Genomic DNA, 25,016 nt, shown 5'->3' on the forward strand with positions numbered 1-25,016 from the left:
GTCGTCGTGCTGTTCTGCAGGTGGCCGCCCAGCTCTCCATGAGGGACTTTGAGCTGTTCCGTAACATCGAGTCCACCGAGTACGTGGACGACCTTTTCAAGCTACTGGACTCCTCGGGGGGAGTCCAGCAGACGCGCCTCAAGCAGTTTGAGGAGGTCATCAACCAGGAGACCTTCTGGGTCGCCACGGAGATCCTGAGGGAGCCCAACGCCATGAAAAGGATGAAGACCATCAAACACTTCATCAAGATTGCTCTGAACTGTCGAGAGTGCAAGAACTTCAACTCCATGTTCGCCATCATCAGGTGAGTTAGTTGGGGGCTGGAGACCAGTCCCTCCCTCCCAAGGCAACACTCCCTGTTCTGTTCTCTATCTGTTCCCATTCTAAGCAGTTCATTGCATCTGCGTGCCCCGCAATCCTATATCTGACTTATTGCCTGTCCAAATTGAGTCCCAAAACAGTTATTACATTTCTGCTTTGTTATGTTGTTAACTCTCCTTCTATGGTTTGGCTACATTGCGCTTCTGTTGTCCGTTGTGCTATTACTTTGACATGAATCTTCAGGGAACTGTAGTGTGTGTGTGTGTGTGTGTGTGTGTGTGTGGCAGAGGATGTCCTCTGAGAGCTTTCTGACAATGGGAGTATGGTTAGGCTCGTTGTGGTCTCCTCACTCAGCCATGGAACGGCCTGGCTGCCGGAGCGCGTGCGTATTTGCCTGACCCTGCATGTGTGCATGTCTGTATGCATCTTGTGTCGTGTGCGTTCCCTACTGTCTGTGTCATCCAATGTGTAACGAGGCCCTCTGCCTCAAGCCCTCTTTAGAGCAGTCAGATCAGTCAGTTCCCCTGCTGGCTGATGGACTTGGCTGGCTGATGGACTTGGCTGGCTGGCTGGAGACTCCACTTCAGAGCAGAGAACAATGAGGGTAATTCTAGAGCAGTGCTGCCAGGTCTGTCAGGAGCGGGAGAGGGAGAGGAGGGGGTTGGGGGGGAGGAGAGGAGAGGAGAGGAAAGAGGAAACACCCGTCATAATTTGCTGCTCTCTAAATGAATCTGCTCTGAGGTCACAAAGCCACAGGACCTCATTGAGGAAATGGGAAAACAAACACTGAAGATGCATCGTTTTTGGATGGCGTGTTTTGTTGTGAGTGAATGAGTCATAGGCTTAGGCAGTATACTATGTATACCGGGTTATTTTGAAATACAGACGGTATGATTTTCAATACTGTAAAAATGAATTGTATATTATGAAAACAAAATGCAGGGGGAGTGGTACGCCCCTGCTTTATAACTAACTATAAGTTCATATATTTGGCACACCTGAGATGGTTATCTCCAGCTCAGTGGTCAAGCTATGGATTTAGTTTGCTAACTTGCTAGCTAAGTGGCTAGCTTGCAAGACCAAGCTTCATGGTTTCAGCAGAGACAATCAATCCCCCCCTGGATCAAGATCCCTGCTGCCTGAAGTTGTCTTGTGCTTAAAAAAATAAATATATATATATATATATATATATATATATATATATATATATTTGGAAAGAAATAGTGCCCCTTGTGTGCACTGCCGGTAGTTTTTTATTGAACCTTTTTTTCCCTCCAATTTTAAAGTGCGTTGTAGATCATTCCACACTTAAGGCGAAAAAACTCAAACTAAAAGCAGATCGACCCATCTCAGTAGAGATGGAACAGATCTCCAGAGTTGGCCGTCCCTGAGCCCGGGTCCAGTATCCTATACATCTATAGGTTAACAATGAGGTAAGGTACGGCAGAAATGTAAGCAATACAGCTTTATACACCAGTATGGTACAGGAACGGTATGGAAATCTGCATACCGCCCAACCCTAGTGAGTGAATGGGTGTACATTCAAGAAAGAGAGTAATCCTCAATTGTGATAATGTGCATCATCCCCTAAGTGGTACACATTGCTTTCAGCTTTCACTTCTGTATTCCCTGAAGTGTGTCTCTGTACTGTGTGCATGTTGTGTCTAGGCTGGTCTGGGCAGTGGAGTGGTCATCTGGCCAGCTAGCCCTGCTTCCCCACTCCTCTCCCGTTCAGTTCAGAGCGGACTCACCTTTTCCTAGCCTCTGGGTGTCTCTATACTCTCATGTTGTTTCCTTTCCTTGCTTCCTCTCTTTCATCTGCGTTGATATGAAAAGACTGAGAGGGTATGAGGATGAGGTCTAACTGTGGGCTGCCTCTCACTTGTCCACTTTATTTAGCTAAGTGTGGATGAAGGAAAGTAGACCAGGGCAGAAAACCACTGGAAAGCCACTGAAGGAGAGTTTTGAGCCCTAACCAATCTCTCAAGTGTCCTGTCCAGGGTGTACATCAAGCGGCCTCGCGCCCACACTGCAGATACAGGAGATGGGCTGTTGTTGCCCTATAGGCCATTCTAGCTTGGACAAGGCTTACCTACCTTACCATCTCTCCTCTATAGCTGTGGTCTGAATCCTAACCCCTGAACTCTCTTCCTTGTCTTCTTCCCAACAGTGGTCCGAACCCTAACCGCTGACCTCTCCTCCTTGTCTCTTCCTCTACAGTGGTCTGAACCCCAAACCCTCACCTCTCCTCCTAGTCTTTTCCTCGACAGTGGTCTGAACCCTAACCCCTGACCTCTCCTCCTTGTCTCCTGCCCGACAGTGGCCTAAATCTGGCTCCGATAGCTCGTCTCAGGTCATCGTGGGAGAAGCTGCCCAGTAAGTACGACAAGCTGTTCCGCGACCTGCAGGACATCTTCGACCCGTCCAGGAACATGGCCAAGTACCGCAACGTCCTGAGCAGCCAGAGCATGCAGCCACCCATTATCCCCCTGTTCCCCGTCGTCAAGAAGGACCTCACGTTCCTACATGAAGGTATGGATGCCTTTCTCAGTGCCTGCCTAAAATACCTTAATCTTGTCCAGTGGAAACCATATCGGATTAACTTATTGGTCACTCTTTACTTGGATAGTCCCATAAAGATGCTCTACAGATGGTCATACTATCAACAAACCATCTGTTGAGAAGCAACTGCTTGCTAAGGTTAGAAAAAGGGTAATCAGGTCAACATTAGGGTTAGGATAGGGGTTAGTAGATAGTAGAAATGTTGTTGACAGTTATTGGACATCGACTGAACATCTATAAACCATCTGCTCGGGATTATCCCAAAAAAGTGTTACCTGTTTATCTAAACTTTATTTATACACACTTGTCGGATTAAGATGTTATACAATATAATTTGCTATTTGCTATTTGATATTCGAGACGGTAGCGTCCCACCTCAACAACAGCCAGTGAAAGTGCAGGGCGCCAATTTCAAAACAACAGAAATCCCATAATTAAAATTCCTCAAACATACAAGTATTTCACACCATTTTAAAGATAAACTCCAGCCACAGTGTCCGATTTCAAAAGGCTTTACGACGAAAGCACACCAAACGATTTTTAAAACAATTTTTTTACCTTTATTTAACTAGGCAAGACAGTTAAGAACAAATTCTTATTTTCAATGACGGCCTAGGAACAGTGGGTTAACTGCCTGTTCAGGGGCAGAACAACAGAACGACCTTGTCAGCTCGGGGATATGAACTTGCAACCTTTCGGTTACTAGTCCAACACTCTAACCACTAGGCTACCCTGCCGCCCCCTGCCGATTATGTTAGGTCAGTACCTAGTCACAGAAAAACACAGCCATTTTTCCAGCCAAAGAGAGGAGCCACAAAAAGCAGAAATAGAGATAAAATTAATCACTAACCTTTGATGATCTTCATCAGATGACACTCATAGGACTTCATGTTACAAAATACATGTATGTTTTATTCGATAAAGTTCTTATTTATATCAAAAAATCTGTTTACATTGACGCGTTACGTTCAGTAGTTCCAAAACATCCGATGATTTTGCAGAGAACCACATCAATTTACAGAAATACTCATAATAAACATTGCTAAAAGAAGTGTTATGCATGGAATTTTAGATCGACTTCTCGTTAATGCAACCGCTGTGTCAAATTTCAAAAAAGCTTTACTGAAAAAGCACACCATGCAATAATTTGAGTACGGCTCTCAGACAACAAAACAAGCCATACAGATATCCGCCATGTTGTGGAGTCAACAAAGTCAGAAATAGCATTATAAATATTTACTTACCTTTGATGATCTTCATCAGAATGCACTCCCACGAATCCCAGTTCCACAATAGTTTTTGATTTGTTCGATAAAGTCCATCATTTATGTCCAAATACCTCCTTTTTGTTTGCGCAATTAGCCCTGTAATCCAAATTCATGAGGCACGAGCAGACAGTCAAAAAGTTCCATTACAGTTCGTAGAAACATGTCTAACGATGTATAGAATCAATCTTTAGGATGTTTTTATCATAAATCTTCAATAATGTTTCAACCGGAGAATTCCTTTGTCTGTAGAAAAGCAATGGAACGCAAGCTAATTCTCACGTGAACGCGCATGGTCAGCTCATGGCACTCTGGCAGACCTCTGACTCATTCAGCTCCTAATCCCCCCTCCTTCACAGTAGAAGCATCAAACAAGGTTCTAAAGACTGTTGACATCTAGTCGAAGCCTTGGGAAGTGCAATATGACCCCATAGACACTATATTCGATAAGCAAGGAGTTGAAAAACTACAAACTTCAGATTTCCCACTTCCTGGTTGGATTTTTTTCTCAGGTTTTTGCCTGCCATATGAGTTCTGTTATACTCACAGACATCATTCAAACAGTTTTTAGAAACTTCAGAGTGTTTTCTATCCAAATATACTAATAATATGCATATATTAGCAACTGGGCCTGAGTAGCAGGCAGTTTATTCTGGGCACCTTATTCATCCAAGCTACTCAATACTGCCCTTCAGTCCCAAAGAATTTAAGGTCATTGTTTTGACTGAAACCTCATCATGTTAACTTTTCATGTTGAGTTCTTAGCTAGTTAAAGTCCAGTGTTTTTACATCTAGACTGTTGCACCTTCCGCCAGTATACTCTTATTGGCATGTACTGTATTGGCATATATAAAGTGAATCATGCCTAACTCAGGCACTCATTAGACAAAGGACTAATCTTCTGTCCATTAGCTACATTAGCATTTCACAGACTTGCTGTTTAAGATGGAAAAAGCTTTCATACCATATTGGGATCATTGACATGTTGTTTCCGGGCGGTTTCCATATGGGCCTTGGTTTTCCACTTCCCCCTGGCTCAGCTGAAACCGAGGTCACTCTCAAGCTTTGCTCAGGGGGTTTTTACTTCTGCTTCCCTTTCTGCTTCGGCATCCCGCATGAGACCAAGTTAGAACAACCACGGTATTATGCAAAGTTGAAAAAAGTCCAAAAATGGTGTAGTACTAAAACAGGAAATGGATCGTTTGGTGATTGGGATGACAGATGGAAGACGTTAATGACGTGTATTGTGATTTCCCCATTAGCGTGTGTTTGCCGTTATCTCCTCACAGTGAGATGTGTTGCACAGGCCAGGGAACCCATTGTTATCACACGGTGTTAGCAGAGGTGTAGATGATGCATGATAATGTGAGAAGTAAATCAATCACTCCCATCTAATGCGAAAAGCTGTGAGAACACATGAACAGCTACACATTAAGTGGCTCTTAAATGTAACCCAATTAAACAGGCTGAAGGAGGGAACCAATCATTAGTGTTTGAGTGTTAAATCTCCAGCCCCATCCCTCAGATATTTACCGAAATAAGTGATGGTCAACCCCCGCTTTGTTGTTTTTATGAAAACCTAGATTGCACATTTAATGAAGTTGAAGAAAAGCTCACATGACTGTTTTTCGCCGCAGGTAATGACTCTAAAGTAGACGGTCTGGTGAACTTTGAGAAGCTGAGGATGATCGCCAAGGAGATCCGTCACGTTGTCCGTATGACCTCAGCCAACATGGACCCAGCTCTTATGTTCCGACAGAGGTGGGTGCTCGCTCCCCTGGCTACATTTACTGCCCTCAAACACAGATCTAGTCGAGCCTTTTTAGATCATATTGAATAAGATTACATGGACTTGGGGGACCTGATCCTAGATCAGCACTCTCAATCCTCTCAACCTCTCCCAATCCTACCCTTAACCATGAGGGGAATGAAATGATAGCTGATAAGGTATCAGGGGGTAGAGGTGTCATCTGCCTACTCTCCGCCCCCTGTACTATCCAGTGTGTCCTACAGTCCAGCCTGTCACAGACAGTGCATGCCTGCCCCCTTCAGGCTCCCTCCACACCAAGCAGCACCAGTTTCCCACTATAAAGTGCATTCGGAAAGCATTCAAGACCCCCTGGCATTTACCCACAATTTGTTACGTTACAGCCTTATTCTAAAATGGATTAAAAACAAAACACAAAATCCTCATCAATCTACACCCAATACCCTGTAATGACAAAGACAAAACAGGTTTTTAGAAATGTTTGCAAGTGTATATATAAAAAAAAATTAAAAGGAAATATCACATTTACACAAGTATTCAGACCCTTTACTCAGGACTTTGTTAAAGCACCTTTGACAGCGATTACAGCCTTGAGTCTCCTTGGGAATGATGCTACAAGCTTGGCATACCTGTATTTGGGGAGTTTCTCCCATTCTTCTCTGCAGAGCTTCTCAAGCGCTGTCAGGTTGGATGGGGAGTGTCACTGCACAGCTATTTTCAGGTCTCTCCAGAGCTTATTTTATCGGGTTCAAGTCCAGGCTCTGGTTGGGCCACTCAAGGACATTCAGAAATTTGTCCCAAAGCCACTCCTGTGTTGTTTTGGCTGTGTGCTTGGGGTCGTTGTCCTGTTGGAAGGTGAACCTTCGCCCCAGTCTGAAGACCTGAGCGCTCTGGAGCAGGTTTTCATCAAGGATATCTCTGTACTTTGCTCCGTTCATCTTTCCCTCGATCCTGACTAGTCTCCCAGTCCCTGCCCCTGAAAAACATCTCCTCGGGCATGATGCTGCCACCATCATGCTTCACCATAGGGATAGTGCCAGGTGACGCTTGGCATTCAGGCCAAAGAGTTCAATCTAGGTTTCATCAGACCAGAGAATCTTGTTTCTCATGGTCTTTGTCCTTTAGGTGTCTTTAACTGAGGAGTGGCTTCCGTCTGGCCACAAACATAAAGGCCTGATTGGTGGAGTGCTGCAGAGATGGTTGTCCTTCTGGAAGGTTCTCCCATCTCTGCAGAGGAACTCTGGAGCGCTGTCAGAGCGACCATCGGGTTCTTGGTTACCTCCCTGACCAATGCCCTTCTCCCCCCGATTACTCATAAATGCTGCAGAAATATTTTGGTACCCTTCCCCAAATCTGCACCTGGACACAATCCTGTCTCTGAGCTCTACGGACAATTAATTCGACCTCGTGGCTTGGTTTGCACTGTCAACTGTGGCACTTTTATATAGACAGGTGTGTGCCTTTTCAAATCATGTCCAATCAATTTGAATTTACCACAGGTGGACTCCAATCAAGATGTAGCAACATCTCAAGGATGATCAATGGAAACAGGATGCACCTGAGCTCAATTTCGAGTCTCATAGCAAAGGGTCTGAATCCTTCTTGTAAATAAGATATTTGTTCTTTATATTTTCATCAATGTGAAAAAATGTATAAAAATCTGTTATCCCATTGTCATTATGGGGTATTGTGTGTAGATTGATGGGGGGAAAAAACAAGTGAATACATTTTAGAATGAGGCTGTAATGTAACAAAATGTGGAAAAATTCCAGGGGTCTGAATACTTTCATAATGCACTGTACATCCATTCTCAAAACAGAAAGTATACACACACACCCCTCTCTCACACTTCTCACTGCTACTGGACATAATGGCAAAACACAAGGTGGATTCACAAGAGTTACATTCGGCATGAAATGTCTCACACACACACACAGTTAAAGTGGGGAATGTGGCGAGTCCCCGGTGTTTTCCCTTTGTTCTGTCCCCCAATCTCCTCATGTGGTCACTGTGTCCCTGTCCTTCCTTGACTGTACTGTCTCTGTAAGCCACGTTGCTTCAATGTCATTGGGTCTTGCTTGCAGGAAGAAGAGGTGGAAGAGTTTAGGGTAAGTCCCCTGGTAATAGTCCAGTCATCCAGTCACCATGCACCCCCACGTGGCCAGTGTCCCCCCAAACCGCATGCCCCCTACATGTACCATTCAGTCCCTAACCCTTTCATTCACAGTGTGCGCCTGTGTCCATCCTTTCCCAAAGGTCACCATTGACTCTTTGAGTCCGTTTTGCGTTGTGTGTGCATCCTGCCATTTTCCCCTGACTTTGATTTTTCATTCCTTTCATTTTCTAACCCTTTTCGACTGTCTTCGTCAAACAGAATGTTATTTTTTTAATTTATCGACCCACGTTTAAGCATGGTGCATCAGCGTGAGACGGCCTTGTCGCATGGTTGTTATAACCTGCTGTGCTCCAGTGCTCTGTTTACAGTCAGCAGCAGAATGGTGTTTTAGTGACCTGCCCATCAGTTATAAAGTGTTCTCTCTGAATGTCCAGACTGTATGCCACAGTGACCGTTGAACAAGGTAGTATGTCTGTTAAGCATGTCTGTTAAGTGCCTCCACTGGAGTCCTGGAGAACTGACCCGTCTCCCTCCCTTCCTCTCTCTTATTCCCTCCGTTCTTCACTTCACCCCGCCTTCCATTATGCCCTGCCTTCCTCTCAACCCTGGCTCCCTCCCTCCATCCCTCATTCCATCCACTTCTCCTCCCATCCGACACCCCCTTTTCTCCCCCTCTCCAGGTCTCTGAGTCAGGGCAGTACCAACTCCAACATGTTGGACGTGCAGGGCGGGGCCCACAAGAAGCGCGTGCGTCGCAGCTCGCTGCTCAACGCTAAGAAGCTGTACGAGGACGCTCAGATGGCCCGTAAGGTCAAGCAGTACCTGTCCAACCTGGCGGTGGAGACGGACGAGGAGAAACACCAGATTATGTCTCTACAGTGTGAGCCTGTTTACAGCACCTGTGAGTCTACACCGTAACCACAATGTCGGTGGCCAAATGCAACCCCGTATAACACTTATAGTCACCTAGAATCACTTAGAAACACCAAGTGTTACCAGGCTATATCATCCCCTTGCCGTCACTGGCTGTGACAGGGTTGGGTAATTCTCTCGACTCTGATGCTCCCAGCCTCCCGCAGAGCTCTTCTCTCACAGAACTGAAGGTTATTTTACTCTCCTACAAAAGGCACACTTTATAATAGTCATTTCAGGGGAGAGAGCTGTGGGACAACATTTCCTCAATGCACTTGTAATGAAGTGTGTTTTTCACTTGAGCATTTGACACTTATTGGGTGTTTAACTTGCCCAACACTGCCACCTAGTGGGCTTCAGATGTTTCACAGTTGAGAAGAACCTTCTGCAATGCCCTATTGAGAGAGGAGGGAGTTATGCCTTTGTTGTTTAGAAATGAGTCAAGTGTACAAATAAATGTTTTTCATACAATTATACCCATTTCATTCATCTTCCTTTAAATGTGTAAGATGCATTTCAATTTCCTGTCTGTGTGACTACCTTCTTAATTTTCCACTCTCTGTGTTTACTATATTTACACACCAACCCTCTGAAGTAACTCATCTCCTGGTCAGGCCATTGATAAGCGCTGCTGTTTCTGTTATTACTGTCGGTGAACATAATGATCTTGCAATGCCTGGTGCAAGATGAATGATTTCCTCTTTCCATGACTGCAGTGTCCAAGAACCTGAGCGAGCGACGGTCCACCAAGTCTGACATTTCTCCTGTGTCGCTGCGCTCGGCGCTGCCCGGGGGGAAGGCCCAGAACCGCGTGTCCCAGGTGCTACAGATCCAGGTACCCCTCTACCCCCAACGGAAGAAGAGCACCGCCAAGGACATTCACGCCACACACAGTGAGTCACTGGAACTGTTACACTCCTCTAGTGTTGCAGAATACCTGGTGCCTTTCACAAAATTCCCAGGTTTTCCAGAAATCCCGGTTGGAAGATCCTTGGGATCAGGATGAAATAAGCATGAAATCAGTAATCTTTCAACCAGGATTTCAGGAAAAAGATGGGAATTTGGGAAAAGTTACCTGCATTTTACCGATTTGTAGAAGACGGACACATTTCGGTTGAATGCTTTCAGTTGTGCAATTGACTCAGTATCTCAATTTTCATTTATTTATTTGTTCAAATGAATTGTTAGTTACAGTATACTGACAATATATTGGTCCCTAGAAACAGCATCAGAAGATACGGTATACAATTCCAGGACAATTGAGTTTGATCACACTATTTCTATGTCAATGTAAACATGTTGCGTATTACTGAGTTCATTTATAGTGAGTCCTTGTTAACGATGAGATCGTGATGTCTTGTGGGTGATCTTTTTATTTATCCAGGAAGTCCAATTGAGGCCAGAAGACCTCTTTTACAAGGGAGACGTGGCCAAATCGTTAATATTCTGTAGTACAATAATGGTGCCACACCCGCTGTATGGCTCTTTCTAACAGTGTATGTCCCTGTCTGTGCCAGACTCCAACAGTGTACATCTCTGTCTCTCACCTGTTCCCAGACTCCAGCTCTCCCCTAGTGATAAAGAGGCCTCCCAGCTCCCAGCTCAGCCAATCAGAGGACAGTCCCTGGAGTGGGAAGAGGTCTGCTGAAGACACCGTGTCCATCGTGTCCTCCCTGCACTCCAGCCCCACCATCTCGCCACAGGGCTCCCCGCGCAAAGGTCTACATCCTGGTTACTGCATACTACATTACCTACCGCTTAAAACATTACCATCCTGGCTACCAAGGTTGGGGTCAATTCCATTTCAATTCTTGTCCATCCAGGAAGTACACTGATTCCAATCCTCTTCAGTGCTTTAAATGTGTACTTGGAATTTGGTTTACTTGCTGAATTGACTACAATTTCATTATTGAATTGACCCAAACTCTGCTGGCTACTGCACATTATATTACAGCTTACATTATTACCTTGCATCCCAAACGTCTACATCCTGGCTCTACTGCACATGACCTCTCACATCAGAATCGACTCCCATCCATTCTTTCATCTCACAACGAAACATAACCCATATCGTACCCGCACCTCAAGGTTTGTACCTCTGTATCAGCACCTCAAAACCAACATCCCTCACACCCAAAATACACACGCATGCATACACTGCCCATATACTCAAAGCGTCTTCTTTTCCCCTCATCTCACCTATCCATACGGTAATTTAGTTTTATCTTTGCCATCAGGCTCCTCAATCGTTCTCCCTGTCTCTCCTGTTTGTCTACAGTGGGTGGCATGGCCAAGCCTCAGCATAACTCCAACAGCCAAATGAACATGTCTGGCTCGTCGTCCTCTCTGACCAGCGAGGCCAGCACCAAGGCGGGCACGGCGGGCACCCGCAGCTACGGCATAGGTGGGGCTCTCCTCCACAAGAGGTTACTGCAGATGACCAGGCAGCACAGCAGAGACAGGGAGGAAGACAGGGACAGAGAGATGGAGACCGAGCAGGCAGTGCTAGGGAGATGGAGCTACCAAGGCCCCCAGGCAGGTCCAGCGTTCAGCCCCAGGTCAGGGATGATGAGCCCTCTCAGGGCTCCACTCCACTCCGGGCCTCAAGGAGACCCAGGATCAGGGTCCGCAAAGGCCACCTGGCGAGGGACGCCCGCTCCCCAGATAGAGGCCCAGAAAGGGCCAGCGCCTGTAACACCCCCCAGGCCCAAACCTCCAGATTCTCTATTGCGGAAGAGGTTGAGGGAGCTTTCCCCATTCAGGATGCTGAGGGAAAGGAGTCAGTCTAGGGAGAAGTTGGCTGCGTTGGTGATGGTTAGGCCACCAGTGGAGGATCAGGGGCAGACAGGGTCCTCTAAGGCCCAGGAGGGTAGCCCAGGACAGGGACGTGCTGAGCAGGCTAACGGTCAGGCCAGGAGGTCAGCCAGCCCCAGCAGGGCCTTTGCATGGCTCTGCAGAGACAGACACAAGAGGAGAAAAACTATCTGACAGACAAACTGAGACTACAATACTCCCTGTGTAGAATACGGCACACAAGTTGGCTTAGAGTACCGAGATAGACTGAGAAAGGACATTCTGTGTGAAGGGAACTGGGGAAATATTCTATGTGTACTTGAAGTTTTGTCATGAGTTTTCAGCAGTTCATTGAATGATAGGGAACGTGTTCATGTACTGTATGGTACATGTTGGTTAAGGTTCAGTCCAAGTAGATCTACAACAATTTGACAACCTATGCATAGTTATTAATACAATGCAGCTAGTTTTAATAATTTGTTCATTCAAAACGTCACTATTACAATATGTAATAACTGATTCTTAGATATTGGACTGTATTTATTACATTCAGAAGATATAAAAAGTTTTAGGGTTAGTCGGTTGTGTTTAAGAGACTTCACATGTCAATGGCAATGTGGTTATAAGGGAGCTCCCGTTTTCTATTGTTTTAATGTTGATTATTCGCTGTTATTTTTGATGAAGATGAGATAAACACTGGATTTTTTTTATATCAAGTTGGAAGTTTGAAGTTTACATGCACATTATCCCAAATCATTCCGTTTTTCATTGTTTAACTTGGGTCAAATGTTTCGGGTGCCTTCCACAAGCTTCTCACAATAAGTTGGGAGAATTTTGGCCCATTCCTCCTGACAGAGCTGGTGTAACTGAGTCAGATTTGTAGGCCTCCTTGCTCGCACATGCTTTTTCAGTTCTGCCTACACATTTTCTATGGGATTGAGGTCAGGGCTTTGTGATGGCCACGCCGATACCTTGACTTTGTTGTCCTTAAGCCATTTTGCCACAACTTTGGAAGTATGCTTGGGGTTATTGTCCATTTCGAAGACCCATTAGCGACCAAGCTTTAACTTCCTGACTGATGTTTTGAAATGTTGCCTCAATATATCCACATACTTTTCCTCCCTCATGATGCCATCTATTTTGTGAAGTGCACCAGTCCCTCATGCAGCAAAGCACCCCCAGAACATGATGCTGCCACCCCCGTGCTTCACGGTTGGGATGGTGTTCTTCGGCTTGCAAACCTCCCCCTTTTTCCTCCAAACATAACGATGGTCATTATGGCCAAACAGTTCTATTTTTGTTTCATCAGACCAGAGTGCATTTATCCAAAAAGTACGTTCTTTGTCCCCATGTGCAGTTGCAAACTGTAGTCTGGCTTCTCTATGGCGGTTTTGGAGCAGTGGCTTCTTCCTCGCTGAGCGGCCTTTCAGTTTATGTCGATATAGTACTCGTTTTACTGTGGATATAGATACATTTGTACCTGTTTCCTCCAGCATCTTCACACGGTCCTTTGCTGTTGTTCTGGGATTGATTTGCACTTTTCCCATCAAAGTACGTTCATCTCTAGGAGACAGAACGCTTCTCCTTCCTGAGTGGTATGACGGCTGTGTGGTCCCATGGTGTTTATACTTGCGTACTATTGTACGCAAGTATAACCAGACTTGTGGAGGGACTTGTGGAGGGCAACAAAAACAAATGGGCTGATTTCTTTTGAGTTTCCCATGATGTCAAGCAAAGAGGCACTGAGTTTGAAGGTTGGCCTTGAAATGCATCCAAAGGTACACCTCCAATTGACTCAAATGATGTCAATTAGCCTATCAGAAGCTTCTAAAGCCATGACATAATTTTCTGGAATTTTCCAAGCTGTTTGAAGTCACAGTCAACTTAGTGTATGTAAACATCTGACCAACTGGAATTGTGATACAGTGAATTATAAGAGAAATAATCTGTCCATAAACAATTGTTGGAAAAATGACTTGTGTCATGCACAAAGTAGATGTTCTGACCGACTTGCCAAAACTATAGTTTGTTAACAAGAAATGTGTGGAGTGATTGAAAAACAAGTCTTAATGACTCCAACCTAAATGTATGTCAACTTCTGACTTCAACTATATATATATATTTTACCTTTATTTAACTAAACAAGTCAGTTAAGAACAAATTCTTATTTACAATGACTCATTTTTTGAACGATTTAATAAAACAATTTCATTAAACTAGTCAGGTTCAGTGTTAGACATGCTGCTGGCCTGCCAATGTAGTGAGCCTGTAGTGCAAAGCAGTGTCTCCCATCTCGTCTGTTACAGGCTGTGTGTGAATGAGCACAACTCCAGGCTGATCGTCTCGTCCTCTCTCCCCAGGCTATGCCCTGATGCCTGCAGTGAAATCCGACAACCTGTCCGACTCCAGCCACAGTGAGATCTCGTCCCGCTCCAGCATCGTCAGTAACTGCTCTGTGGACTCAATGCCTGCTGGCCCTGTAGAGGAGCGCCAAGGCACCAAGGCCAGGGACACCACTGAGGCTCCAGGCATCACCATGCAGCTCACACACGCCGACTCTGACTGCAGCCAGCCCAGCACCAGGTAATACTCACAGTATTAGACTCTCTCTCTCACACACACACACACACACACACACACACACACACACACACACACACACACACGTGTTTTGTTCCTCTATCCTCATGGGGACCTAAAATGTATTTCCATAAAAAAATAAATCCTAACTTTAAACCTAACTGGAAATTACCACCAGGGATACCTGAAGTCAATCTTAAATGAGTCATTCTTTATTAACAGCATCCTGGAGAGGTCACAGTCAAACTTAAATGCATAAAGTACCAGTCTGAAGTGAGCTCCGCCGGGGCAGTCCCGTTAGATGCCTTATACTAGATGTCTTATACTACTTACACAGACAAGTTATATTTGCCTGATTTAGCTTATTCATAAATAATTCATCATTAACGTTTGGTTTGTGCATGTGACCGACCAATACCTCACGAGGCTTCGCCTCTCCAAGCTGAGACCTTGAAACTGAGATATCCCTTTCCGTTCTCAAAACAATGTTCTTGGCTGTACTACCAAATTTCAGATACTGATTGTGAGGATTCCTCCCAGGCACGTTTTAATCAGTGACTTGCATGAACCCAGTCAAATTGGTTATTAGTAAAGCACAAACATAAAATGTTCCTTCACACTAACCCTAATTGTAACCTAACCCTGAACCTAACCCCTAAGCTTAAAATAGCCTTTGTCCTCATTGGGATGAGGGAAATGTCCCCACAAGGTAGAATTTTATTGTTTTACTATCTATCCCACAAGGATAGAAGAACCAACACACACACACACACACACACACACACACACACACACACACATAATATATACTTCCTCAAAGGAATTCCAATAAGGGGTTCAAATTATGTCCTCATTCACACTGTGAACAGGAAATCATAAAGGGGCCACTGTTTATCAGCATCACATGTTTGCTCTCTGTCCCAAATGAACTGTGTTGCTCATTTTATGTGCACAACCATTTAAAATTCCAACAGGTAAACAACCGCCTTTTACTGTCCCTCCACGATGAGGCATCCCAGACATAAATACAACAAATAAATAAATAATTGACTTCTTGACCACACTCTGCTTTTGTGTAATATTTCATTACCTGGGAACCTGCTGCGGCGTCAGTCGGTTCGTTAAATCAATTAGATTTTTTACGCTTCATAATAAACATTTCAGTGAATGAAACTCTGTCTGGTTAATGAAAGAAAGGAGAGGAGCACAACTTTACCATATGGCGGTACAGTGATGAAATCCTAGAAACACTTTGTGCTCTGCTTGTGAGACTGAGAGGTATTGGGATGGAGGGAGGAGGCAACAGGAGATATTACACAGGAAACGTTCACCTTGTTGCTTTGTCCTTCAAGGTGAGAGGAAATGAACTCTTGTTTACTCTTGCTTCCTTCTCTGTTTCATTGTGTTTTCTCTCCTGGTAAGTTATTTTACTTGTTTCTCTGTTGGGTTCATCGTTCTTCTCTGTTTCATTGTGTTTCCTCCTTTCTCCTCCTGGTCAGTTCGTTGGCGCGGGGCCAGGTGATGCGGGGTTCCACCTTCACCTCCTCCACCTCCACAGAGGAGCTGACTCCCGACCACGTCTCCCTGGACAGTGTGGCCGACAGCGGGCGGGGCAGCTGGACCTCCTGCTCCTCCAACTCCCACGACAGCTTTCAGAGCTTGCCTGTCCCCCTGCTGGGCCGACCCCCCACCTGGGACCACCTAGTGCCTGGGGGTTTCCGCCACACCCAGCTAGCAGGGCCTATAGTGGAGGTTGAGGCTGGGCCGGCCTGGGTTGGGGTAGCGGGAGGACCGGGGGCGGGATCCGGGGGAGGAGAGGACGCCAAGAGGCTCTCCAGAGACAGTTCAGAGCTAAACCAATCACGACAGAGCTGGGCCTCATCCTCCTCGCTGTCGGACACCTACGAGGGGAACTACGGCACCATCAAACGCCGCACTACCGAAGGCGTCTCCGCCGCCCCTGGGGAGAGCCCTGACGTACCCCAAAGCACAGATCCCGTCTACAAAATGGTCACCTCAAGCACAGAGAAAGGCCTCATAGGTGAGGGTCTTCTGTGTGTCTCTCCTATCAGCGCTACTGTGTTGTTGTGTTAGTGTAACTGTGAACCCCACTTGTGACGTGCTATGGGTGTGGTGTGTGTGGAGGAATGACAAAAGCAGATTCTGTTGATTTGGATGCACTTGCTGTGCCTGGCCACTAGTCTCAAATGCTTCTGTTTTTTCACTCATGCTGCGTGAGACTGTCGTTGGAAGTGCAGTACAGTGGGGTCCCCTGCTTGTGCTTCTGCTGTTTGCACAGCTGTAGTTTCATCATAAGCATGTACTATTACTCGCTCACATACTTAATTCTTCAGCTGGTCCATTATCTAACCTGTCAATCAGGCTTTTCCTGTTTCAGTAATCTTCTGTTAATGGAGCACAGTGTTCTGGTAATGGAGCAGAGACAGTGTTCTGTTAATGGAGCACAGTGTTCTGGTAATGGAGCAGAGAACCGAGATAATGGATACGTCCCAAATGGCACCCTATTCCCTAGATAGTGCACTACGTTTGACCAGAGTCCACTTGGGACAAGCCAATATATTGTCCTCTGACTGGATGGACAGAAGGATTAAAAAGAGAAGTGCAGTACTGTACAGTACGAGCCAAATCTGCTGCTGCCATTTATCTCACCCGCCACGCCTAAGTATCTCTTTATGTGAGTGGTTTAGTTGCTACATGGTGCTGGTGAAACATCTCATTGATTTATTTTCTCCATTTTTGTTTCTTTTCTCCCTCTTTCCCTTCCTCCCACATTCATCCACCGTCACCCCCCCTCCCGTCTCCTCCCCCATTCATCCACCTACTCCTCCCCATTCATCTACCGTCACACCCCCTCCCGTCTCCTCCCCATTCATCTACCGTCACACCCCCTCCCGTCTCCTCCCCATTCATCTACCGTCACACCCCCCTCCCGTCTCCTCCCCCATTCATCCACCTACTCCTCCCCCATTCATCTACCGTCACACCCCCCTCCCGTCTCCTCCCCTATTCATCCACCGGCACACACCCCTCCCGTCTCCTCCCCCATTCATCCACCGGCACACACCCCTCCCGTCTCCTCTCCCATTCATCCACCGGCACACACCCCTCCCGTCTCCTCCCCCATTCATCCACCGGCACACACCCCTCCCGTCTCCTTCCCCATTCATCCACCGGCACACACCCCTCCCGTCTCCTCCCCCATTCATCCACCGGCACACACCCCTCCCGTCTCCTCCCCCATTCATCCACCGGCACACACCCCTCCCGTCTCCTCCCCCATTCATCCACCGGCACACACCCCTCCCGTCTCCTCTCCCATTCATCCACCGGCACACACCCCTCCCGTCTCCTCCCCCATTCATCCACCGGCACACACCCCTCCCGTCTCCTCCCCCATTCATCCGCCGTCACACCCCCTCCCGTCTCCCCCCCCATTCATCCCCCGTCACACCCCCTCCCGTCTCCTCCCCCATTCATCCACCGTCACACCCCCTCCCGTCTCCTCCCCCATTCATCCACCGTCACACCCCCTCCCGTCTCCTCCCCCATTCCCGGCGGCCAGTGTACTGTGTAACCTCCCCCACCAAGGACGATAGGTACAGGGGGCCTCCCCCCACCCCTCCGGGATACCAGGGCCTCACCCTGGTCGATGGACAGGATGGAGCTCCCCTGCGACCGTCCCACTTGCGGCCGCCTGACTATAGCGTGGCTCTGCAGAGGTCTAAGCTGCTACAGAGCCCCGGAGGCCTGGTGGAGGCCCGGAGACTGGGGGTGAACCTCCCCCACCACGAATCCCAGAGCCAGTCCCGGCCGGCCAGCGTCTGCCTTCAGGGCCTAGGGGATAGTGAGGATGGTACGTGGAGAACGAAAGAGACCAGCCCCAGCCAAGGTTAACATGGAGGACTATAGCGCCGGCCATGTCGTACTAGACTAGACTATAGCTCAGGGGTCTATGTGATGCTGCTGGAGTGCTGTAGTTACTTTACTGTCAGAGTTGGGTTCCTGGCAGATGGTTCACCATTGAAGGGCTGAGATGTGGATGTACCTGGCCTTACTGTTCATGCTATCTGTAATCTGAGTGTCAGCTTCTTGGTTCTTCTGTCTTATCAAAAATAAAAAAGAAGACGTCACAGTATAGAACGGTAGTATTTCTCATGTTTCTGGTCAAACTAGAGTGACACGATCTCATGCGAGCCGCTAAGTTAGCCTGTTATAGTGTCTATGATACCGCTGTAAGATCCTCCTTTTGTCTGGAATCATTGTGTCAGTTATGGGTTTAACTCTCTCCTCTCTGGTCTGTTGCAGATGAGCAGGTGTCAGCGGTGTAGAGCTGGCTGGACGCCTGAACGGACACTGCAGGCCGTTGGAGAGGGAGGGAGGGGTGGTCTAAGCTACAGCAGCTTCCTTGCTGCCTCTCCTCTGGGTTCACGCCCCTCTCTAGTCCCTCCCCGGCTCGGCTGACAGCTGCTCAATGCTAAACCAACGACGCCCCACAGAACTTGTACAATCATCTGTTTTACTCCATTTTAAAATTGGTTTAGAAGCTCCCACGTTTTTAGACTCCCACACCCCTGAAACATAACTGTATACAGACTGAGATGTGGTGTGACGTCGCGGCATATGGCTCAGGCGTTTGGGGACGCTGTGCTGAGGATGAAGAAGGGATGGACGATGCCCGCTGATGTCTTTTTTACAGTACCTCCATTTGCTTTTGTGCTCTCTTGTCCCGGGTGTTTTAAATGAGTTTTTCCTCAGTCGTTGTTTGCTTGAAGCTCTGTTTTAAATGGCATGTGAACACAAGTTATATGAGAATATCCAGGAAGGGAGAAAATCGGAACAATCATTTTTCTTCTCGTTAGTTGATGAAGCAGAGATCAAGCAGGCTGCAGAAACTCTCCACAAATACTTTTATTGTGAGGGGCAGTGAGTGAGTGAGGGGCAGTGAGTGAGTGAGTGAGGGGCAGTGAGTGAGTGAGTGAGGGGCAGTGAGTGAGTGAGTGAGTGAGGGGCAGTGAGTGAGTGAGTGAGTGAGTGAGGGGCAGTGAGTGAGTGAGTGAGTGAGTGAGTGAGTGAGTGAGTGAGTGAGTGAGTGAGTGAGTGAGTGGTGAGTGAGTGGTGAGTGGTGAGTGGTGAGTGAGTGAGTGAGTGGTGAGTGAGTGAGTGAGTGAGTGAGTGGCAGTGAGTTGAGTGAGTTGCAGTGAGGTGAGTGAGTGGCAGTGAGGTGAGTGAGTGGCAGTGAGGTGAGTGAGTGGCAGTGAGGTGAGTGAGTGGCAGTGAGGTGAGTGAGTGGCAGTGAGGTGAGTGAGTGGCAGTGAGGTGAGTGAGGTGAGTGAGTGAGTGAGTGAGTGAGTGAGTGAGTGAGTGAGTGAGTGAGTGAGTGAGTGAGGGGCAGTGAGGGGAAGCGAGTGAGTGGGTGAGGGCAAGTGAGTGAGGTGAGTGCGCGTCTCATGCCATTGTGTATGAGGCACCCTCATCCATCGAGGCTCTCTCTCTCTTGTTAACTCTTGTCTTGTGAACCCACAGTAACATGAGGTACTTTAGTGTCATGCTGCCACGTCTATGTTTAATAAATTATTTTATAAGTTGTTTTTAATGAGTTGACGAACAAAAAGGCTCACTGCTGTAAAATAGCACAACATGTTACTTTAATGCAGTACAGTAAAACAATGTATTAGCACTGTACAAACATTAGAGTTGGCAAGCGTTAAATGCTAGGCATGCAGCCAAAAGCCCAAGTTGTTTACAAAGATGCTTACACACTTGTTTACAGTGTTTGTTTGTTTGTTAGACTAACAGTTGTCTATTAAATTACAGGCTAAAATGTAAAAACATGATGATTTCAGGTTAATTTGACATGTCAAGTCTTTTTGTATGCGATAGGAATATGTGGATGCAGCATAAACAACACATTTGTTGTGTTTTTGTTTTAATGTACCTGTTCCGTCTCGGCTATTAAGTGTGTGATCTATCCCATTCTTGTTTAATAGTCAGGGCAACAAAAGAAAAGGCAACGCTCGTCAAGGCAAAATGTATTTAAACGCCAGGTTTGCAATGCGTCGACATTCCTTGTTCAAAATATAGCTACACTTTGGAAAAAGAGTACATTTTGTAGGGTATTTTAAAGAATTTGCTTTCGGTGTTTGTTCTTATTGCAAGCGAAGGCTCATTATTTGTACAGTCTGAACAGGTTTTTACCCTCTAGGGTTGAGGGTTAAACTGCAGAATGGTAATTGTAATTATGGATATAACTGGAGTTTCTCATTTAGATCCATTTTCTTTGGCTGTTTGTACGTGATGCTTGTTTCAGTTTTATTTGCCGTACAAAGACTTGAAAATATGAATGGCGATATATACCGTGCGTATATAAATGTATACATATATTTTTGGTTTGTCATAAATGAATGTTACTGATCATGTATAGATGAACAGAGAGTCCTCTATAAAGACTATTTTTAATATTTTGTTATAATGAAATCCAAGATTGTGATTCCCCCTTTTCTGTCATTGGGCAGGAATCTTTTAAGGATTTTTCTTTCTCCCTCTCTTTGTTTCGCTGCCATCTCTGTATATATATCTTTGCTGCTTTGTTTCTGATACGTTGTTGTATAGGTGTTATTGTATGTATTGACTCTGCCGCCCTCACCAGGTTCATTGCAATCACTGCCTCCTTGCCTCACACACCTCGCCTGCGTCCCAAGTGGCACCCTATTCCTTATATACTACATTACTTTTGACCAGAACCCAGGGCTGTAGTGCACTACATTTGACACAAAAGTAGTGTACTATGTAGGTAACATAGAGTGCCAGCCTCCTGACTGAGGGCTTCTGGGTAATTTTGGACAGGCACGTTGCCAGGTCCATCACTGGCTGTGGCCTAGTTGCCTTCTGCGCTGAAAGAGTTCCCCTGAACATGCCCTAAGCCCCTGCCCCTAAGTAGCCCACACACTGTGAGCAGGGTCACTTTCTGGAGGGGACAACATTCAGTTTCTCCGATAGAGATGTCAGGTGCAGAGCTGACAGTATTCCCTTGTCTACATGATAAAGAAGCACGTCTGTTCTACATAATATATTTCTATCTGGGGGTTCTGTGATGTTGCATCCCACTGAGCGCAACCAGGAGCAGAGCTTTTATCAGTGTCTGCTGCTTTCACACAACTGTGGTAACATCCACTCTTCCTCAGCGCTGATATCCCTACCCATGTCCCTACAGAGCTGGATGGGTTCGATCATAGAATTACAATGATATTGAATGGTTCTATTCCATTCACCTTTGCACATTCCTCCTCAGAATCCTATAAACAATACAGCACCTACTGCAGTATAATTGTTCACCATCACCTTTGAAGAGAAATCAGAAAAATAGATATACATCTACACTGAGTATACCAAGCATTAGGAACACCTTCCTAAAAATAGCCCCCCCTTGCCCTCAGAACAGCCTCAATTCATTCGGTCATGATGGACTCTACAAGGTGTCGAAAGCATTCCACAGGGACGCTGGCCCATGTTGACTCCAATGCTTCCACAAGTTGTCTGGATGTCCTTTGGGTGATGGACCATTATTGATACATTGTTGAGCGTGAAAAAGCCAGCAGCGTTGCAGTTCTTGACAACAACCGGTGGCTCCTACTGCCATACCCCATTCAAAGGCACTTAAAGCACACATACACAAGCCATGTCTCGAAGCGTAAAACTCCTTTCACTCGTCTCCTCCCCTTCTTTTACACGGATTCAAGTAGATTTAAAAAGTGATATCAATAAGGGATCGTACCTTTTCACCTGGATTCGCCTGTTCAGTCTGTGTCATGGAAGGAGCAGGTGTTAATGTTTTGTTATACTCAGTGTATATGGGGATATTCCCTCGTTTTAAATAAGTTGCCTTATTTAAGTATACAGCTGTAGAACTGTGTAAACGTCAAGACATTTGCTTTACCGTAGACTAGAGAAGTCATCCATTTTTGTCGATGGATGATGATATTGTTCTGACTTGTGTTCTCCCTCTGACTGTGTGGCTTGCCTCTGCATGGCCCGGCTCACTGTGCTCCTCTCTCTGCCATTCAGGTCAGCTGGTCATATTGATCAGGGAACACTTTATTGATTGATGCCAAACCCTACCAATCCTCTATTTCCCCACTACTAGGCTGGGAAATAGCATGTGGTGCACATAGGGAAAACTAAAACACCCCCTGTAGTCAATTAGAACAGGTTAGCTTTGAAACGGCGCCTTCTCAATCAGTACGTTCAGTTTACCTGTGTCGAGATTCGATTGGCTGATCACCTTCACCATTGCCGACAGTACTCTGTCCAAGGACTTTATATCGGAATGATATTTTCCCTGCATTCAGTTGAATCCACTCCCAATGTTATAATTCAACCTGTACTATAATCATAACAGTTTTTGGGGCTAAAGCCAATCCCACTCCAGATAGAAGCGATTATGTCACGTTAGTAGGAATTCAACCAAAAGCTAATTCCTGTAAGGTTGCCCCTGACAACACTGGCTTTCTCCGTAGGCGTTATTAAATAAACCGCTCGCTAACCGCTGGCTTCTGGTTCTGTCATATTACCTGGAATGCAATAAGTGAGATGTGAAATGATGTTATGTAACTCAACAAAATTATAGGCATTTAGCAGAACTGCACAATTGTAAGCTTAACTGTAGCAATTGTACTGCACAGTGTCGGTTACAAAGATATGATTTGGTCTGTGGCTTACTTTGGTTGACACTTTTCATAGCTGTTGTAACTTGTGTCTTTTAGAAAGACAATTATTTGCTTGTATGCTTTTTTTGTTGTATTTTTACCAGTGATTGTAAATACTTATTATATTTTTGTTTAAGAGAATGTTTAAAAGCAAAAGTTAATTTTATTTCTCCAAGTCTACTGATATGAATTTGGACAATAATAAACTGTTAAACGTTGTACTTTTGTCACAAGTTGTATTAGTCGTATGTACGGGATACACATAGTATACATCGCTCCATCTCGACAATGCAACAACAACAAGAAATAAAAGATTAGTATACGAACTTGAAGTAAACAGCAGTAGAATAGAATAAAAATTTTAGCGTGTGTGTGTGTAGCATGAGTGGAACACCTTCCTAATATTTAGTTGCACCCCCTTTTGCCCGCAGAACAGCCTCAATTCGTCAGGGTATGGACTCTACAAGGTGTTGAAAGCGTTCCACAGGGATGCTGGCCCATGTTGACTCCAAAGCTTCCCAGATGTCCTTTGGGTGGTGGACCGTTCTTACTACACACTGGAAGCAAGCACGTCTGTTCTACATAATATATTTCTATCTGGGGGTTCTGTGATGCTGCATCCCACTGAGCTCAACCAGGATCAGAGCTTTTATCAGTGTCTGCTGCTTTCACACAACTGTGGCAACATCCTCTCTTCCTCAGCGCTGATATCCCTACCCATGTCCCTACAGAGCTGGAGGGTTCGATCATAGAATTACAATGATATTGAATGGTTCTATTCCATTCACCTTTGCACATTCCTCCTCAGAATCCTATAAACAATACAGCACCTACTGCAGTATCATTGTTCACCATCACTTTTGAAGAGAAATCAGAAAAATAGTTATACATCTACACTGAGTATACCAAGCATTAGGAACACCTTCCTAAAAATAGCCCCATCCCACTTTTTTTTGTCAGAACAGCCTCAATTCATTCGGTCATGATGGACTCTACAAGGTGTCGAAAGCATTCCACAGGGATGCTGGTCCATGTTGACTCCAATGCTTCCCGCAGTTGTATCAAGTTGGCAGAATATCCTTTGCGTGGTGAACTATTCTTGATACACACAGGAAACCGTTGACTGTGAAACTCAGGAGCGTTGCAGTTCTTGACACACTTAAACCAGTGAGCTTGGCACTTACTACCATACCCCTTTCAACGGGACTTAAGTCTTTTGTCTTGCCCATTTAACCCTCTGAATGGCACACATGCACAATCCATGTCTCAAGGCTTAAAAATCCTTTAACCTGTCTCCTCCCCTTCATTTACACTGATTGAAGAGGATTTAGCAGGTGACGTCAATAAGGGATTATAGCTTTCACCTGGTCAGTCTATGTCATGGAAAGAGCAGGTGTTCCTAATGTTCTGTACACTCAGTGTGGGTGTGTGCATGTGTGGAGAATCAGAGCAGGTGGTCACTCCAGTTCAAGTGTTCAGCAGTCTGATGGCTTGTATATGATAACAGGCTCAGAGAGTTTCTATCAGACCTCATGCTCCGATACCGTCTGCCCAACGGTAAGGGAGAGAACAGCTCGTGGCTGGGGTGTGTGGGGTCCTTGATGATGCTGCATGCCTTCCTCATGCACCGTTTCAAGTAGATGTCCTGGATGGGTGGGAGCACCATCCCAGTGGTGTACTGGGCCGTCTTCACCACCCGCTGGAGGGCCTTGCAATTCCCATACCAGGCCATGATGCAACCGGTCAGGACGCTCTTGATGGTGCAGCAGTAGTATTTGGAGAGGACCCGAGGAGGCATGCCGGATTTCTTCAGCCACCTTAGGAAGTAGAGACGCTGTTGCACCCTCTTAACAAGAGCGGGGGTGTTGTTGGTCAATAACAAGTCTGACTCTCTTTACTGCAGTCCCATTGGTCGGAGTATGTTCCCTCCTTTGCTTCCTGAAATCAACAATCAACTCCTTTGTTTTGCTGACATT

The 25,016-nt window shown here is 46.0% G+C and overlaps 1 protein-coding gene across 13 annotated transcripts in view; it reads left to right on the plus strand.

Annotated features, from left to right (window-relative positions):
* Window positions 1-23,259, plus strand: part of LOC118390890 (rap guanine nucleotide exchange factor 6-like) — a 136,750-nt gene extending 113,491 nt beyond the window's left edge. The window contains exons 22-35 of one of the 13 annotated variants that reach the window (XM_052457642.1): window positions 21-304; window positions 2,642-2,853; window positions 5,786-5,909; window positions 8,001-8,024; window positions 8,713-8,933; window positions 9,661-9,837; window positions 10,502-10,663; window positions 11,223-11,348; window positions 14,098-14,320; window positions 15,817-16,358; window positions 17,901-18,191; window positions 18,644-19,435; window positions 19,541-19,635; window positions 19,693-23,259. In XM_052457642.1, coding sequence (XP_052313602.1) covers window positions 21-304; window positions 2,642-2,853; window positions 5,786-5,909; window positions 8,001-8,024; window positions 8,713-8,933; window positions 9,661-9,837; window positions 10,502-10,663; window positions 11,223-11,348; window positions 14,098-14,320; window positions 15,817-16,358; window positions 17,901-18,191; window positions 18,644-18,666 — 2,409 coding nt within the window. In that variant the 3' untranslated portion in view covers window positions 18,667-19,435; window positions 19,541-19,635; window positions 19,693-23,259. Of the gene's footprint in view, window positions 1-20; window positions 305-2,641; window positions 2,854-5,785; window positions 5,910-8,000; window positions 8,025-8,712; window positions 8,934-9,660; window positions 9,838-10,501; window positions 10,664-11,222; window positions 11,349-14,097; window positions 14,321-15,816; window positions 16,359-17,900; window positions 18,192-18,643; window positions 19,436-19,540 lie in introns of all 13 variants that reach the window. The other 12 variants (XM_052457641.1, XM_052457644.1, XM_052457645.1 and 9 more) reach the window with 12 other exon arrangements.
* Window positions 23,260-25,016: the final 1,757 nt, after the last annotated feature.

The sequence above is a fragment of the Oncorhynchus keta genome, chromosome 12 (genome assembly GCF_023373465.1).
Source record: "Oncorhynchus keta strain PuntledgeMale-10-30-2019 chromosome 12, Oket_V2, whole genome shotgun sequence".
Classification (NCBI taxonomy): Eukaryota; Metazoa; Chordata; class Actinopteri; order Salmoniformes; family Salmonidae; genus Oncorhynchus; species Oncorhynchus keta.